The following is a 15,635-nucleotide window of genomic DNA, read 5'->3' as shown; positions in this document are numbered from 1 at the left end:
ATTACATACAAAAAAATGCTAAAGTAATACAAGAGATACAAATTCGGTAGATGAGATGATCATGTTTTGGGGTTAATAACCAAAAGGGAGTAAGGGAGTAAGATGGTACAAGCACTAGGCTTCTGCCATTGGCACAGGTCAAAACTACACCGGACTATTATGGGGAATAGTCAAGCCAATGAAAATGAAAGCATGCATGTAAATATACATAAGTGCCAAGGACAGAAGGGAGGTACTTTATACTCACAGAACAACAGCTTCTTTGCTAGGTATCAATGCATTTAATAACATTAACATCCAATGGAGTTAACATAATATTAAGAAGACTAATATTAGGTATGTCACAGTGGCTGCGCAATAATTCTGCCACACTGTGCATGCAAGCATAACAGTGAATTAAAAAGCGCGCGCATCAAAGTCGGCTGATTTTAGGAAAACATCAATGTCAAAAATGAATTTCCTTAGTATGTTCCATTTATCCCAATTGTTTGAAATTTTAATATATGGTATGTGAAACCTTTCTGAAGCTACCATTGAATCCGACAAAATTAAATTTTGCTTTGTTCAAGAATTACTGCCTGTTTAATGGATTTTTTGACGATCGCTCATAAATCAGTAAATATAGGCCTATTGAAATAGTCTGATCTACCACCATTTAGCTAAAATACTAATCTTTCTTAGCATGTAAATTATTTCCGTCTACATTGAATGAAGCACTTGAGGAACACTAGTTAAAACATAATATTATCAAAGATATTCCACAGGGAGTAGTTTTCCAAACCACAATAGCTTTAAGCCATTGTGTGTGTCCAAGGCCATACTAGTTTTGTATACGCGCTAGAGTGAAATGGCAGTTCCTTTTACCATTTGCCCTCCTACGTTAATCCAGATAACAAAATGTTAATTTTAAGTCTCATTGCAAATGAATTTTTATTTTTACCTTTCGGATTTGGCTTTGAGTAATGGTGACACATACCATGTTGACAGTAAAAAAGAAAATTCTATTCCAGACACCATCAAAATGTCAAACTTTGTATTTTTTGTATTATTTTTAAGTAATTAACTGCAGTTTCTTTATTCAACATCATAGCAGGTTCATACTTGACAAATTTATGGTGAATGAATAGACTTTCATTAAATATTAAAAAACACCAAAATTACTCATGCCTAATTTACATAATAATATCATGAATACATAATTAGCTGTAATTAGCTAATTTGCATAATTAATTACTTTTTGTGTGTTTTTTGTTATCAATTGAAAGAACTTCGTATACATATGTGTGCAAAAAAACCCGCACCCTGATATCATGTACGGTTTTCCACTGGCATCAATTTTGCATATTAATTAGCTGAACATAGTAATTTTTTCAGCTTTAATTTGTCTGCAGATTGGCCGAAATTGCTAAAATAGTACATTTGGTTAATTTATTATAATTATTCAATGATAAATTTTTTAATTTTGTTTTCTTTAACGAAGTCGGGAAAGATAGGCATTTAACCTGTGATACTTAAATTAACGCTGCTTTTTCAAGCAAGCGTCCAAATAAACCGTCAAAATCTCGGAATGTGCCAATTTTGTCATTGCAGCCATTTTGTTATATGACTACTGTATTTTGTTATATGACTACTGTATAAAGCCCGTTTGTTATGGATCTGGACGCGTAAGGCATCTAAACGGCTGCAGGGTCATCATCTGGCATCCTGAACTTCTGAAACCTACTGATTGTGCAGGCACTGATTGCTTAAGGTTTTCAGTTATTTTACTGGTTTGTCAACAGTCAAGTTAGCTCAATCGATAAGGCGTTCGACTATGGTGCGAGACATTGCGGGTTCGAACCCTGACGGTGCCTAATACGCTCCCGTGGAAAAATTGAGTTAGCTTGAAATTCCCTGGACAAGGAACTTACTGCTATATATTTGTTTCGTTGCAACCCGTACAAAAGGTTATTTCTGGAATATCTAGGGTGTGCGCTGTTGAAGCAGCAAAGTTCCTGAATTGTTGTTAAATGGTTTATGGAATGATGTGGGGCCGTAGTGGTCAGCAACAACCTGTAAAGTGTGCTGAGGCTTGTGGGTCAAAGTCTAGGCGTAGTGCCTTACTATAAATCACTGCGCTTTTCTTTTCTTTTTCTTTTTTTTTTTTTTTTTTTTTTTTTTTTTTTTTTTGGCTTTTTTTTTGTATGGATACAAAGAAGGGTAGGGATTTATGACTAATGATTTAAACGATTTAAGCTTGCAGGGCTAAGAAAGAGACTAACATGTAAGTAGAAGATAGTGAGCATTGAAGATCCAGTATGACCGTGAAGTTGCGTACTAATACCATTATATAGTGAAAGGGGTGTAGTTTCATATTCAGCTGGGAGCTATGGAAGTAACAAATACGGAAGTATAAAGTACAAAATTAGATCTGCTTCAATTCTTCGAGTGGGTACAGTGAAGCGCTCACATGCCGCGAAGATGCAATCGAGTATTGCAGCGGCTTTTATTTATCTTCATTTAGCTTTCATGTTTGCCAGTTGTCATTCAGTAGCACATCTGCAACAGACTGACTCTTCTTGCAATACCATTTAGTAAGAAATGTATAGGTGAACAAGCCTTCTCTGTTGCAGGCCCATCACTTTGGAACTCACTTCCGCAGCATGTAAGAAATGCCGGTTCAATTGCAGTTTTCAAAAAACTCTTGAAAACTCATTTGTTTTAATCTGAATTTGTATTTTTGCTTTGTATTATATTTCATGTGGTATTATTTGTTGTATTTTGTATGGCGCCTTGATCATACTGGATATTTATTCATGTAATGATTTATAATGCCGCTTTGGTGGCCCAAGTGTATTTGTTCATTATTGAATAAAAAATTCGTATATGTATGTATGTATGTATATCTATGCTAGTTCCAAATATCTGGATTTTGATGAATTCTGGGGTGTAAGGGTTCAGCAAATCACTGTTATCAGCTGCTAACCCATTCAGGGCTTGAAATAAGGATTTAATATCCAGGAGCAATTTTGGGTGTTTTGTGTAAATATTGCCCCTGGTCTATACAAATACACACAGTTCTGTTTCAGAACCAGGGGCATTTTGCCTTTTAGCAGGAGTAAAATTTCAAACAATGACTTACTAAAGAAAACCAAAATGAACAGGACAAGTGAAGAAGTAAAAAGAAGGAGGTGGAAATGGATTGGCCATGTGCTAAGGATGGAAGATAATAGCCACTGCATGACAGCACTTTCCTGGGCTCCAGAAGGCAGAAGGAAATTTGGTCGCCCTAAGACAACATGGAGGCGGACAGTGGAAAAAAAGAAAGGAAGAGATTACGGTGGAGGTCATGGAGTGAAGCCAAGCCAGTAGCTAGAGAAAGGGACAGCTGGAGGAGGAGACTTGCAGCCTTATGGGCCACAGGGCCCGAAGAGGATAGGTAAGGTAAGGTAAATTTGCTCCTTGCTTCTGTTCATTTCAAGCCCTAAACCCATTTAAATAAATTTTAATTTCATCATCAGTCCAGTTGTATTCTTAAATAACATAAGTATATTTATTAAAACCATCATATTGTGACCCGAAGGTCAAATTACATGTCAATGTACAGAGTAAAAGCAAAGCATTCATTAAAATTGATATAAATATGAAAAAAGTATATAAAATAACATAAAATGGCAGACACAAGTAAATACTATAAATTCACACTATTATTGCACAATAAATATAAAATGTGCGTGCATGCAGGAAAACCTGAATAAACGGCGCCCTACTTGTTTAATGCATCAACAAAATAGGGATGGGGCTGTTTTTGAAGCGAGATGTTCTGAAACGCAGCTGGGAATAGTGATGCGCATTGCGGAGATTGCGAGCATGACACGCCTGTCTGGTAGGGGGAGAAGATCATTGGTACGCGATGAGTTGGCAAGCCCTTCGGCAAACCTGCGGCAATGGTTCTCTCTCCTATCAAACAGGGATTCAAGCTCGCAAGTCCGCAAGGCCTCAGCATAGGAGGTGAAATTTTGGCCCAGCGTAATCCTGCATGCACGACGTTGTAGCCTTTCCAGGGCACTACTCTGACCAGCAGAGAGTGAGGAGTGCCAGGCTACATCAGCATATTCTAAAAGAGGGCGAATGTAGCCTTTGTATACGGTGATCAACTCATCTTCATTAAAGCCAAATTTTTTCAGCATGCGCAGCATGTATAATTTTTGGTTTGCTTTAGATGTGATCTGAGAGATGTTCTTGTTCCAACGGAGATCATTTTGGATCCACACGCCTAAGATTTTTGCTTCATCGACAAAATTCAGGGGGATGCCAGAAATATTTAAATTAGAATGAGCAGGAGGGTCTGTTTTGAAGCAGATCTGGATGGCTTGACACTTGGAGGATTTAAGCTAAGCTTGTTGGTGTTAGTCCAGTCATTGAACTTAGTCAGTTCTTCCTGAAGCTTGCTTGGTTGTGGATGTGAGCGATTCTCTGCAAGTGTCAAGTCATCCACGTACTTCCAACATTTGATATCAGACTCCATGTTTTGGGCTGCATCATTAATCACCACTTGAAATCCAATGGGACCAAGTTTAGTTCCCTGGGGAAGAGCTCCATTGAGGACCCTATACTCAGAGAGAGTTTGGTTATAGCGCACACATTGGACACGGTTACTGACAAAGTCACACAACCATGGAACGATGGATCTGCGGACTCCAAGGCGGATAAACTTACTAATGAGGATATTGTGGTCAATCATATCGAACGCCTTTGAGAAGTCCGTCAGAACCACCGTTCCAATGTTGTTGACTTTGTCAGCACCTTGGTGAATTGAGTGAAGAAGGCTGACCAAATAGTGCGATGTGGATATGCCCTTAATATTACCATACTGTTGGGGGTCAATCTTTTCCTGAATATCCTCCAGCACCCAGTCAGTGATAAACCCTTCACTGATTTTGGAAAAACAGTCTGTTAAAGAAATGGGCCTGAGTTTGTCAGCCCTAGGAGGCTTTGATTTGGGGATTGGAACCACTATGGCTCTTTTTCCATTGAGTGGGCACAACACCTTCAGCGTAAGAGCTGTTCAGAATATTAGTCAAGGGGACACTCAATTCATATGCAAATTCCTTAATTAATTTGGGAGAGATACCATCTGGTCCACTGGCTTTGGTAGACTTGACCTTTTTGAGCTCAGCATAAACATCCCAAGGGTAGAGTGATGGTGATTGATCCGGGGCCGGTAGGTAGGCCTCAAGAGATCCAAGATCCAGCGGAGGTATGTTAGACGAGATGCTAACAAATTGGTCGTTAATTGTGTTGGCAATTGTACCATGATCATCATCACTTACCCCTGAAATAGGAATACTGAGCTCAGATTTGGTGTTCCTGGTCATTGATCTTATTTGTTGGTGCCACTTCCGTGGCTCAGTGGCTTGAAGATTTCTTACTCTATTTGCATAATAATCAACCTTAGATTTCTTAATTGCACGCTGGACCTTATTGCGTAACATTTTATAACGCTCTACATCATGTGCTGCAAATGCTTTCTGACGATCTTTTACAAGCGACTTGATTTTCTGAGTCATCCATGGTTTATTATTGCTATGGACTTTGAGTGTGGCAAGAGGAAAGTGTGAATCAATAGCATCATGCAGAGACCGGTAGAGTGCATTTGCTTTCAGCTGTGTGGTACTAGCAGTAAGAACATTGGACCAGTCATGACCTTGGATCCATAATCCAAATTCTCTGATCTGGGAGTCTTTCATAGGACGATGAGTCCTTTTGTCATTGCAATGTTTGGCAATGTGAAGCACTGTTGGTCTCCAAATAATACAAATATGATCACTCTTTCCTAATGCCGAAACTGGTATGGGATCTTTGAAATGTGAGCTAATATTGGTCATGATAAGATCTAGTGTGGCTTCACCACGAGTTGGAAATGTAACTAGTTGCTTGAGGTTACAGTTCTTAAGAACATTGTTCACATTCATTCTGTTAAAGTCCCCCATTATTGTGAATCCTATTTCGGGATATTTGGTATGAAGAAAATCCATGGATTCCAGCAGATGTTGATCGAGAAGATCCCGATGAGGCGAGTCGCGTGGAATATAGACGCCACACACAGCGATGACAGAGACATCTCTGGGGAGTCGTTTGGGTTTTAATAGGACCCATAAGCACTCTAGTTCATCTGGGACAGCAATTTCCTGGATCTTACTGGCAGCAATATTGGATTTGACGTAAATTGCCACACCGCCACCCCTTTTTTGGTTGCGAGATTTAGTAAAAAGTTCGTAGCCTTCAATTGATAGCATGGTGTCAGGAAGGTCTTTGTGAAACCATGATTCGGTGACAACGCCAACATCTATGTGTTCCTGATCTAATAAGAGTTCAAATTCGTCAAATTTATTTACTATTGACTGAGCGTTTGTTAGCGTAAAGGTGGGAAAGTCACTTCTTGGGCGTTCATGTGGGATTCCACGAGATGGGGTTTGAGGTAATTGCCTCAGATTGGACAAATTAGCACCTTTCTGAGGGGCTGCAGGAAATTGATGATGGGCATTATGATTAGGGTTCACGATGACCTGAATTTTTCTCTGCAGAAATTTTCCCGCACGGCAACCACGGCGTTTAGTTCTTTTATAGCGTTGAAGCTCATCAAGTTTGATTTTAAGATCTTGTGATGGGATCAGGAGGTCACTGTTCAAGTTTTGAGGGCACACGAGGAATACGAAATTCTCTCCATGTTTACAGAAAACAAGTCGAGTAGCAGGCCTACAGATTGATGAAGTTTCTGTATGTTCACCGTCTTAGCTTAGGCAAATTAAACAGTCATTTTGCACAGGGCTGACATTCGTGACACTTGGGCGGTGGCGCTCGTGTTGACTGGAAATAGTAATGTCAACCTTATATACAATGATGTGTTAATAGGCGTACATGATATAGCGATGCAAAGGTGAAGAATTCTGACAGGTCAGAATGACAAGGAATGATTGTCACCAAAGTACACACCTGCAATGGTTCAGCTTTTAGTTTATGGAATAACTGCTCCGGAAAAGTTGATGAAGTATATTCATTGCACGAAAACAACACAAACAGACGAAGAATTGAGTGAAAATAAATGTTGAATCGGGAACCGAATATAATACGACCGGCTGCAGCTAAAGAGCGCCACCATGATATATGATAGAATATAGCACTCAAATTCATTCAACATGAACATGCAATTTGTAAAAGGTAAAAGAAGTCCATAGAAGGTAAAGAAGTCCATATTTGTTTCGTTTAAAAGGTTATATTTGCAATCCATTAATCTTGCACGCAATATCGTGTAAATGGATTGAAGTGTCATCTATCATATGAAATACTTAAGGCAGGAACCCGTCACTTCAACTGAATCAGCTAGGTAAATAACCGCTCTTACACAGCCAGACTCCGTCGACGGGGTACCTTTGAGGATATTTATTTGGATGCAATACGTATTCATCTAATACGGGTATTTTATGGGTTAGTACATTGAAAATGGCATGCAGGCTACATTTTTGGACGCATGCTCTAAAAACATAAAAAATAATCTACCTCTGTAATTATTATAGTCCGGCAACAAAGCAAGTTTCAATGGTTTTGCCAGTTAAAAGTTTGCTGATTATTGCACTTTGGTACAAAGTAAGATTCCGGTGGGTGTAAAATTATTACCCTTGCACAATTGGTGAATTCCCAGATCAAAGTTTAAAAATTCAAAACTGATCAATTTTTTTGTCAACAAAAGCTACCCCATAAATTGGGCTATTCCAGAAAATAGATGCACACCCCCTATAGAGGAGTTCGGATATCCGGACTTTTTGTCCAGTCGTGACTGTTGGAAATCCAGACTTTTAAAGTGTCCAAAAGCAAAAAAATCCGGCAGAAAAATAGTTTAAAATCAGAAATCCTCACTATGAGAGCTCATTTTCAACATTTCCGTGATTTTTCCTTTATTTGATTGGATTTCCAAGCTTTTTCCAGTAACATTGGCAACTGGAAATCCAGTCGTTTTCAGAAAGCAAACTTGGAAATCCGGACATTTCTTTGATTGAAAATTTACTTCTCTATAGGGGGTGTGCACTTATTTTCTGGAATAGCCCAATATTCCTTTGGTCGCACAGAATTGACGGAAGGAACTGATGATGGCATTGGCAATTGCCAAAGCCATCAATGATTCTTTTACATCAGTAACCCAGAGTACATAAGAGCATAATTACCGCAAAAGAGCCACCTCTGATGGAAGCTTTCCCAATGTATCACCAACTCATAAAAGATTACAGCTGCAATCAAAATAAATACATGTATCGAACAATAAAGAATTTGTCTGTGAATTCAGTAATCCAATAGCTGCGATATTCAAAAGTTTTCTTAAGGAAGAAAATGTTGAAAGATGTCAATACAGACTTCCTGTGATCTCAATTATGAGACCTATCGCCTCAAACCTGAATTGCCAAAGTTGTTCGAGGGTCTTCTCGACAAGACTGTGTTCCTGATGACATTCAGTGTGATATTGATCGATAAGACGGCAGTCTGGGGGATTCTTCTGATCGTATTGCTTAATTCTTGGTACAAGGAGTATTCAAATAAAAGCAAGTCATATTGTTGTTTCTACTGTCAGCAACAGAACTAATGGAGCTGTTGGAAACTGACAGAAAGAATCCTGAAGAGCCTGGTTTACTACATGTAGACAGGGTCGAGAATGAAGTTGTAACCGACCTACTTCTTCCAAATAGAGCCGATGGAAGTATGTTGATGATCTGATTGCTGATAAAACAAGATCTCCAAAGACGATGCTCAGAGTCAGATCACAGAAGACGCTCACGATCTTGACAATTGGGCCAAGGAAACTACCTGTATCTGAAATCAAAGAAATGTAAGCAAATGCAATTTTGTTTCAAACTTGATGGTCCTATACCATCTGCACTTTTAAAGTTGTATTAGCACCCTTGAGATGGTAAAAAAACCGAGGTTTTGGGATATAGATCCAAAGCAGTATAAAATGGGACAAACCAGTGAATATTATTTTGTACGACCCAAAGAGTAGAAATCGGCAAAAACAAAATACTTTAAATAGCAAAACCATCATGGCCGGACTACACTGTGAAGTCATCCATTCCGCGTTACATAATTATTATGGAATGCTACAATACAAGTGTGTCTTGAAAGCAAACACTCTATAGTCAAATGATGAATGACTATTACGTGACGGATAAGCTTATGCCATAACACACTTGTAATATGTAGAACAAACATCACTTCAATGCTGCCCCAAAACAAAGCAAGTAACGCTATCAAGACTAACTCGATCAACTACAATACGAGTACCTATTGGACAGAGGTAGCTTTTACGATTGCTCTGAATATTGACCAGGCTGCAACGGTCTTATAAGGTTTGGTATATAATTCTGATATTCTGCGTATCTAAGTGACCAGTGTCTTGGGTTTCATGACGAGCTTCGCTATGTAAATTTCTCCCACGGAGTTGTGCATAGATCATCACATATTTCACAACAGAACAAAATGGATAAGAATTTTAATTATCGTTCAGAAGAACTTGGAGATAATGACAGAGTGCATCTGACGGTTTATGTGCTGCGCATAATCTTCGTCATTTTCTACTCGATTTTCACCATATGCGGAAATTTTCTTTGCATTCAAGTTTTGCAACATACACCCGAGCTTCATGGAGGCACAAAGGTATTTATGATGTCCTTAGCTGTTGCAGATATATCTGTTGGATTCATTGGAGCACTTTCTATAGTTCCCGCGATTTTAGACAGGTGGCCTTACGGACAAGTAATTTGTAAAATGAGTTGTACATTTTCTATTTCTTTCTGTGTATGTTCTGTTATGTCTTTGTGTTTGCTCACGATAGATCGTTGTTTGGCGGTCACGAAGCCTCTTCATCATGTAACATTAGTATCCAAAACACGAGCTTTAATCGTGATTGTAATAATGTGGATTTTATCATTTGTCATCATCACACTGTGTTCTATCAATATAGAAGTGGAATATGGCAAAACATCAGCTCTTTGCATAGCTCTAATGGAAGATGAAAAATACTTAATAAAAGTAACAGTGTTGGTTGTCTTTTTGTATTTCATCCCAATGTTGGTAATGGTATGTACATACTCCAAATTATTATGTATAAGTCGTCAACACGCTAAGCAAATCGGCGCGATGAATGCGGTTCAAACTTTGTCGCCACGATGTAGCGTAGACAATTCGGTATCTTTTTCAAACGAACAGCTACCGACAGTCACTGATGACCAAACAATGAATATTACTCATCTGTCCTCCGTATCTACACCTGATAGAAGGCCACCCCTAATTGGAAGATCAGCGATAGACTTTCTCTTAGTGGAAGAGCCTCCCTTTCAAGCATTACCAACAGATGTAGGCGATCTATGAGAGAATGGAAAGCTCTCTTAATGTTTTGCACCGTGACAATAGTATTTACAATAACCTGGATGCCATATGTATGTACTACACTCATCAATACAATCAGAATGCAGAGTCCTCCAGGGTGGGTGGAGTTCTTAGTGCAATGGTTGGCGCTTTGTAACAGCTGGTGCAATGTTTGTATTTATCTTTTTATGAATGTTTCTTTTCGTAAAACTGCTATACGACTTATTAAGAGCGGCCAGACGACTGCTTGTATGTGCTGCAGCTGTTACAAATGCTGTTTGCGATCAGATGATGAATAATATAATCGCTTTTATTACACTTACTCATCGTACTGGGGGATTGGAATGCTAAGATTGGCAAAATGAAGGAGAAAACTGGGTGTATAGGCCAATATGGACTTGGGATCAGAAATGAACGTGGAGACAGACTAGAGGAATTTTGTGAAGCTAATAACCTAGTCATTGGGAACACGTTATTTCAGCATCATCCACGGAGACTGTGGACTTGGATGAGCCCAGGAGATAGAACAAGAAACCAGATCGATTACATCATGGTCAGGAAGAGGTGGAGAACATCACTCCAAAATGTCAGGACACGACCAGGCGCTGACTGTGGTAGTGACCATCAGCTACTTGTAGCCAAAGTAAAACTAAAACTGAGAGCTAAGAGAGACAATACACCACCTACCAGGTATGATGTTGACAACATTCCCACTCAATATTCAGTAGATGTGAAGAACAGGTTTGATGAGTTACTGAAAGTTAATGAAGAGGAGCAGACCCCAAATGAATTGTGGGAAGACATGAAAGAAGCAGTCCAGAGCACAGCAAAGAAGTACATCCCTAGAAAGATGAAACGGAAACAGCCGTGGATCTCTCTCAGCAGACCTTAAACCTAGCTGATGACAGGAAGAGAGCAAAGGCAGATGGAGGAAAGGAAGAATGGGCACGCTTAAACAAAGAGGTCTCCAAAAGTGTTAAGAAGGACAAAAGAAACTACATCGAAAGGAAGTGTGTGGAAATGGAAAGATGTAAGGGTGACTCAAAAATAGCTTTTGGTATTGCCAAAGAACTTACCAAGAAGTGGACCCCCAGGATGGATGTTATAAATGATGAGAAAGGTAACACTCTTACCGAAAGTGTAGACATCAAAAGGCGATGGGTTCAGTATAGTTCCCAGCTGTTTGAGGCACAAGATGACAAGGTGTATGTACAGTGTGAAATGAGTGAGGAAGAACCTCCACCATTGAGATCTGAAGTTGAGCTTGCCATGGAACAAATGAAAAATGCTAATACACCTGGCATTGATAATGTAGCTTCTGAGTTGTGGAAGGCAACTGGGAAAGAAGGGATAGACCTAATGTGGCGTCTATGTGGTATCATCTGGAAAAAGAAGAAATGGCCGAGAGACTGGTGCAGGGCAGTATTTATTCCACTGCCAAAGAAGGGAAATTTGAAAGAGTGTGCCAATCACCGGACCATCAGCCTGATTTGTCATGCAAGTAAAGTGCTTCTGAAGATCATCATCAAGAGAATGAAGAACAAAATGGAGCAGGAAATATCTGATGAGCAGGCAGGATTTCGTGAAGGAAGGGGTACTAGGGACCAAATTGTCAATATCAGGAATGTGATTGAGAAATGCAGAGAGCATAGACTTCCTCTTTACATGTGCTTCATAGATTACAGTAAAGCTTTTGACTGTGTTAGCCACCCTCAGATGTGGGAAACTATGAAAAAGATGGGTTTTCCAAGTCATCTTGTGGATCTGATCAGCTGCTTATATGAAGACCAAGAATCGGCAGTCAGAACAAGTAGTGGAGACACAGATTGGTTCAAGATTGGAAGAGGCTTACGACAGGGCTGTGTGCTATCACCAAACCTATTTAACATCTACTCTGAAGACATAATGAGAACAGCTTTGGAGGGGTTTGAAGGTGGAGTGAAGTTTGGCGGTACAAGAATTACTAACCTGAGGTACGCCGATGATACCACTCTTATTTGTAGCAGCAGAGTAGAGCTGATTGATCTTTTGAAGCGCATCAAAGAGGCCAGTGAAGAAAAACACCTTCTCCTGAACACAAAGAAGACAAAAATAATGGTTGTAGACAGAGAGAGCAAAAGTGATGAGTTTGTGATAGATGGACAACAGATTGAGGAGGTGAAGCAATTTGAATATCTGGGTTCAATGATTAACAACAGTGGTGACAGCACAACTGAAATTAAGAGAAGACTGGCTATTGCAAGGACAACTGTGCAGGGCATGTCAAGCATATGGAAAAGCAGAGGCCTATCCATTGACCTCAAGGTACGCCTACTTCGTGCAACTGTGTTTTCCATTGCCACTTATGGATGCGAGTCTTGGGCTATGACCAAGAATGATAGGAAAAGAGTAGATGCTTTTGAGATGTGGTGTTACAGGAGGCTTCTACGAGTGACATGGAAAGACAGGAGAACAAATTCCTGGATCCTTGACAAGATTGGTACAAGTCTAACCATCAGAAGCGGCATAATGGAGAGAAAGCTGAAGTACTTTGGCCATATTGTCAGGAAACATGGAGGTGTAGAAAAACAGATTTTGCAAGGGGCCATGGAAGGCAAACGAGGAAGAGGACGTCCACCAACATCTTGGACTAATGACGTGAAGCTGGTTTCTAACCAGGGAATGCAAGGTGCAACACACTTGGCATCGGATCGAGTGAGATGGCGTACTCTTGTGAAGACCACAGCAGCGCTACACAGCGCCACCTGACACAGAGAGAGAGAGATTATAATAAGATTATCATAAATGAAAGGGCATAGCGTTTGAACCTGCCCTAGGAAAGATATCAAGTAAAGTTTTTCTGTTAGCCAAGATGTTACATATTCCACTGCATATCACATTTACACCATGACCCCTTATTTTTGTCTGAAAAGCAAAAATGCAATTGCTAATCATGGAAGACGATTTTACGCAATGTGAGCTTGATATGCGCGAAAATGTCAGAAGTGGCCCAACTCGTTTTCTGGACGATTTTGTTAATTGAGCATAGCGTTACTGGTTCCATTGCATATAACATTGTTGCCATGTATATTTTTTTATTGCCACAGTCTGTAAATATTTTACTGCCATTTTGTGGTCATAAAATTCCTATAAAGTAAGAGTTACGAATGCAACTGAATGGACGAAATCCATCGTTACCTATTGTTTGAACTATGAGGGTTAAAAACATATGGATGGAATTTATGGAAATTATTCACCAATGTGATTTGTTCCAAATATTATTTTGCATAGATTTTGTTACCATATTTGTGTGAAAGAAAGATGTATGTATATAACTATATAAATAAACATATAACAAAATATAAATTTAGAATAGAGTATTGGTGATCGTTATACAATTTCATATTCTTAATAATTTTGTGGTAGCCTAAGCCCTATGGTGATGTATATTCCGTTTTTTAAACCATTTGAGTAAATTAAACTCGGAACTAAATTGGAACTAGTAGTCTTTATATAATAAAATATTATTTAATGTATGACAAAACCAAAATGATTCTGAGCCCAGCTGTGGGCAAAGTTGTATACTTTTATCACATTCAAAGTTGATGCAGCTGAGCAGAATAATCACACGATTATACAGCGTTTGAAAATAAATATGTCCTGTCCTAATGTAGAAGGTGTTCCACACTGAAATGATAATTGAAGAGTAGTACCACTCAAGCACTTCTGTTCTACTCGCTTCTGTTCCTTATGTACAATGGGAAGAAAAGACAGTTTCAATTCATGGATCGTATTGGTGGCGGTTTCATTTTCAGAATTCTTTTCCATCGGCTCTATTAAAATGTTTGGTGCAATCTTACCGGCGTTGAGGGAGCAACTCTGGATACAGACATGGGTTGCTGGTTCTGCTATATCACTCATGGTAGCATGGGGATTTACATTGGGTAAGTTGGTATACTGCCCCCTAAAAGTATCATTACAGTCCAAACAAGATAAAACAAAGGCAATTTCTTAAAGACCCTTAAAACTTGATTACCAAAATAAAGTAGCCGATAGGTGGACAATTTTATTCTACGTATTTTTATACTTATTGGGCAAGATGCGATTTTCCACAACTTATACCAATTTGAATGAGTGAGCATCTTTTCTCTCTCCACACGAGATTGTGAATACAGCACATGATCGTTAAACTGGCTCAATGTAAAAGGCGGCGGGAACGGAGGAAATATTCACATTTGGCACATTCTCCGATAAAGTGTTCAAAAAGCCAAATCTGTGTCGCCCATAGTTTCAAGTCGTATTCAGACTTGTTTCGTCAGAAAGAAATGACTTTTATTAATATAACTAATACTTAGGAGTTGCTTTCTAAAATATGTGGGACTAGAGGTTGTAACATGCCTAGAAAGTATAAAACAATAAAGCTGATTATGCATATCCATTGTTTTCCTCCATGTCGCCAGCCAAGGTGCGTTCCGTATAATGTGTCCCTGTTCGCTATACATGCGCGCATAATAATGGATTATAGGTACTTTTCATTAGCTGGTATCATACCCTAATTATAAAGTATAAAACATCACAACGCAGGTTATTAAATTTTTCCAACAGGTCTTTGCAATTTTTGAGACTATGTCGCCAATATTGTTCACAGATACGTTACCATATTTCTAATGGATAGCAATCTGTCAAAATAACTAGCTATATGAATGTTCTCATATGTGATGGATCAAGCAGGCTCCATAGTTTTATTATTATGTGGTACATAACACAATGGTTTCAAAGTAAAAAAATCAGGTCTATTAATGGCAAAAAATCCTGACGTTACGTTCATGTCGTCACAGATACGTTACCTAAATTCTACTCCCCACGGAAAAAACGCTGTGATAAATGAAGCCAAATACCATACCAGACTTTAGTACATTGGGTGATGACTGATCAAGTATGAGTATTAAGTCGGAAAGTTTTTACACTTGCACGATTAAGACAAAAGTGTGAAAGGGCTTCACAGATACGTTACCACTGATACGTTACCACCAATGCGTACAAGTAATATTGCTCAAAAATGAAGTATTGTTGAAAAATCACCCATGCATTGTTTTGTGCTCTGAAACTATTAAAGTTTACTATTCTGAATGATTTTCATGAATTCTTCGTGGTTGGAATTTTGCAATTACCGAGACCAAACTTGAACGCTTTATCGGAGAATGAGCCATTTGTCTGTTTTGAAACTCTACCTTTGGTCATGCAAATGGGTATAACTTGGGGGT

At 39.0% G+C, this 15,635-nt stretch overlaps 1 protein-coding gene across 1 annotated transcript; it reads right to left on the bottom strand.

The window, feature by feature from the left end:
* Positions 1–4,303: 4,303 nt before the first annotated feature.
* Positions 4,304–14,292, bottom strand: LOC140157711 (uncharacterized). Its single transcript, XM_072180953.1, has 4 exons — positions 14,232–14,292; positions 8,701–8,841; positions 5,114–6,502; positions 4,304–5,043 (listed from the first exon to the last, which is right to left on the bottom strand). The coding sequence occupies exons 1-4, from the start codon at positions 14,290–14,292 to the stop codon at positions 4,304–4,306; spliced, it is 2,331 nt and encodes a 776-aa protein (XP_072037054.1).
* Positions 14,293–15,635: the final 1,343 nt, after the last annotated feature.

The sequence above is a fragment of the Amphiura filiformis genome, chromosome 7 (genome assembly GCF_039555335.1).
Source record: "Amphiura filiformis chromosome 7, Afil_fr2py, whole genome shotgun sequence".
In the NCBI taxonomy this organism is placed as follows: domain Eukaryota; kingdom Metazoa; phylum Echinodermata; class Ophiuroidea; order Amphilepidida; family Amphiuridae; genus Amphiura; species Amphiura filiformis.
Note: the sequence above shows the minus strand (reverse complement) of the source record. Positions and strands in the feature narration are given on the sequence as shown.

Bases quoted from the DNA above. Each gene is read 5' to 3' on its own strand.
- LOC140157711 (XM_072180953.1), bottom strand. From the start codon at position 14,292: ATGAGTGATATAGCAGAACCAGCAACCCATGTCTGTATCCAGAGTTGC. The intron at 8,842-14,231 runs GTAAGATTGCAC...CTTTGATTTCAG, and splicing joins GAGTTGCTCCCTCAACGCCG to ATACAGGTAGTTTCCTTGGC. The intron at 6,503-8,700 runs GTCGGTTACAAC...AATTTCCTGCAG, and splicing joins GCTCTATTTGGAAGAAGTAG to CCCCTCAGAAAGGTGCTAAT.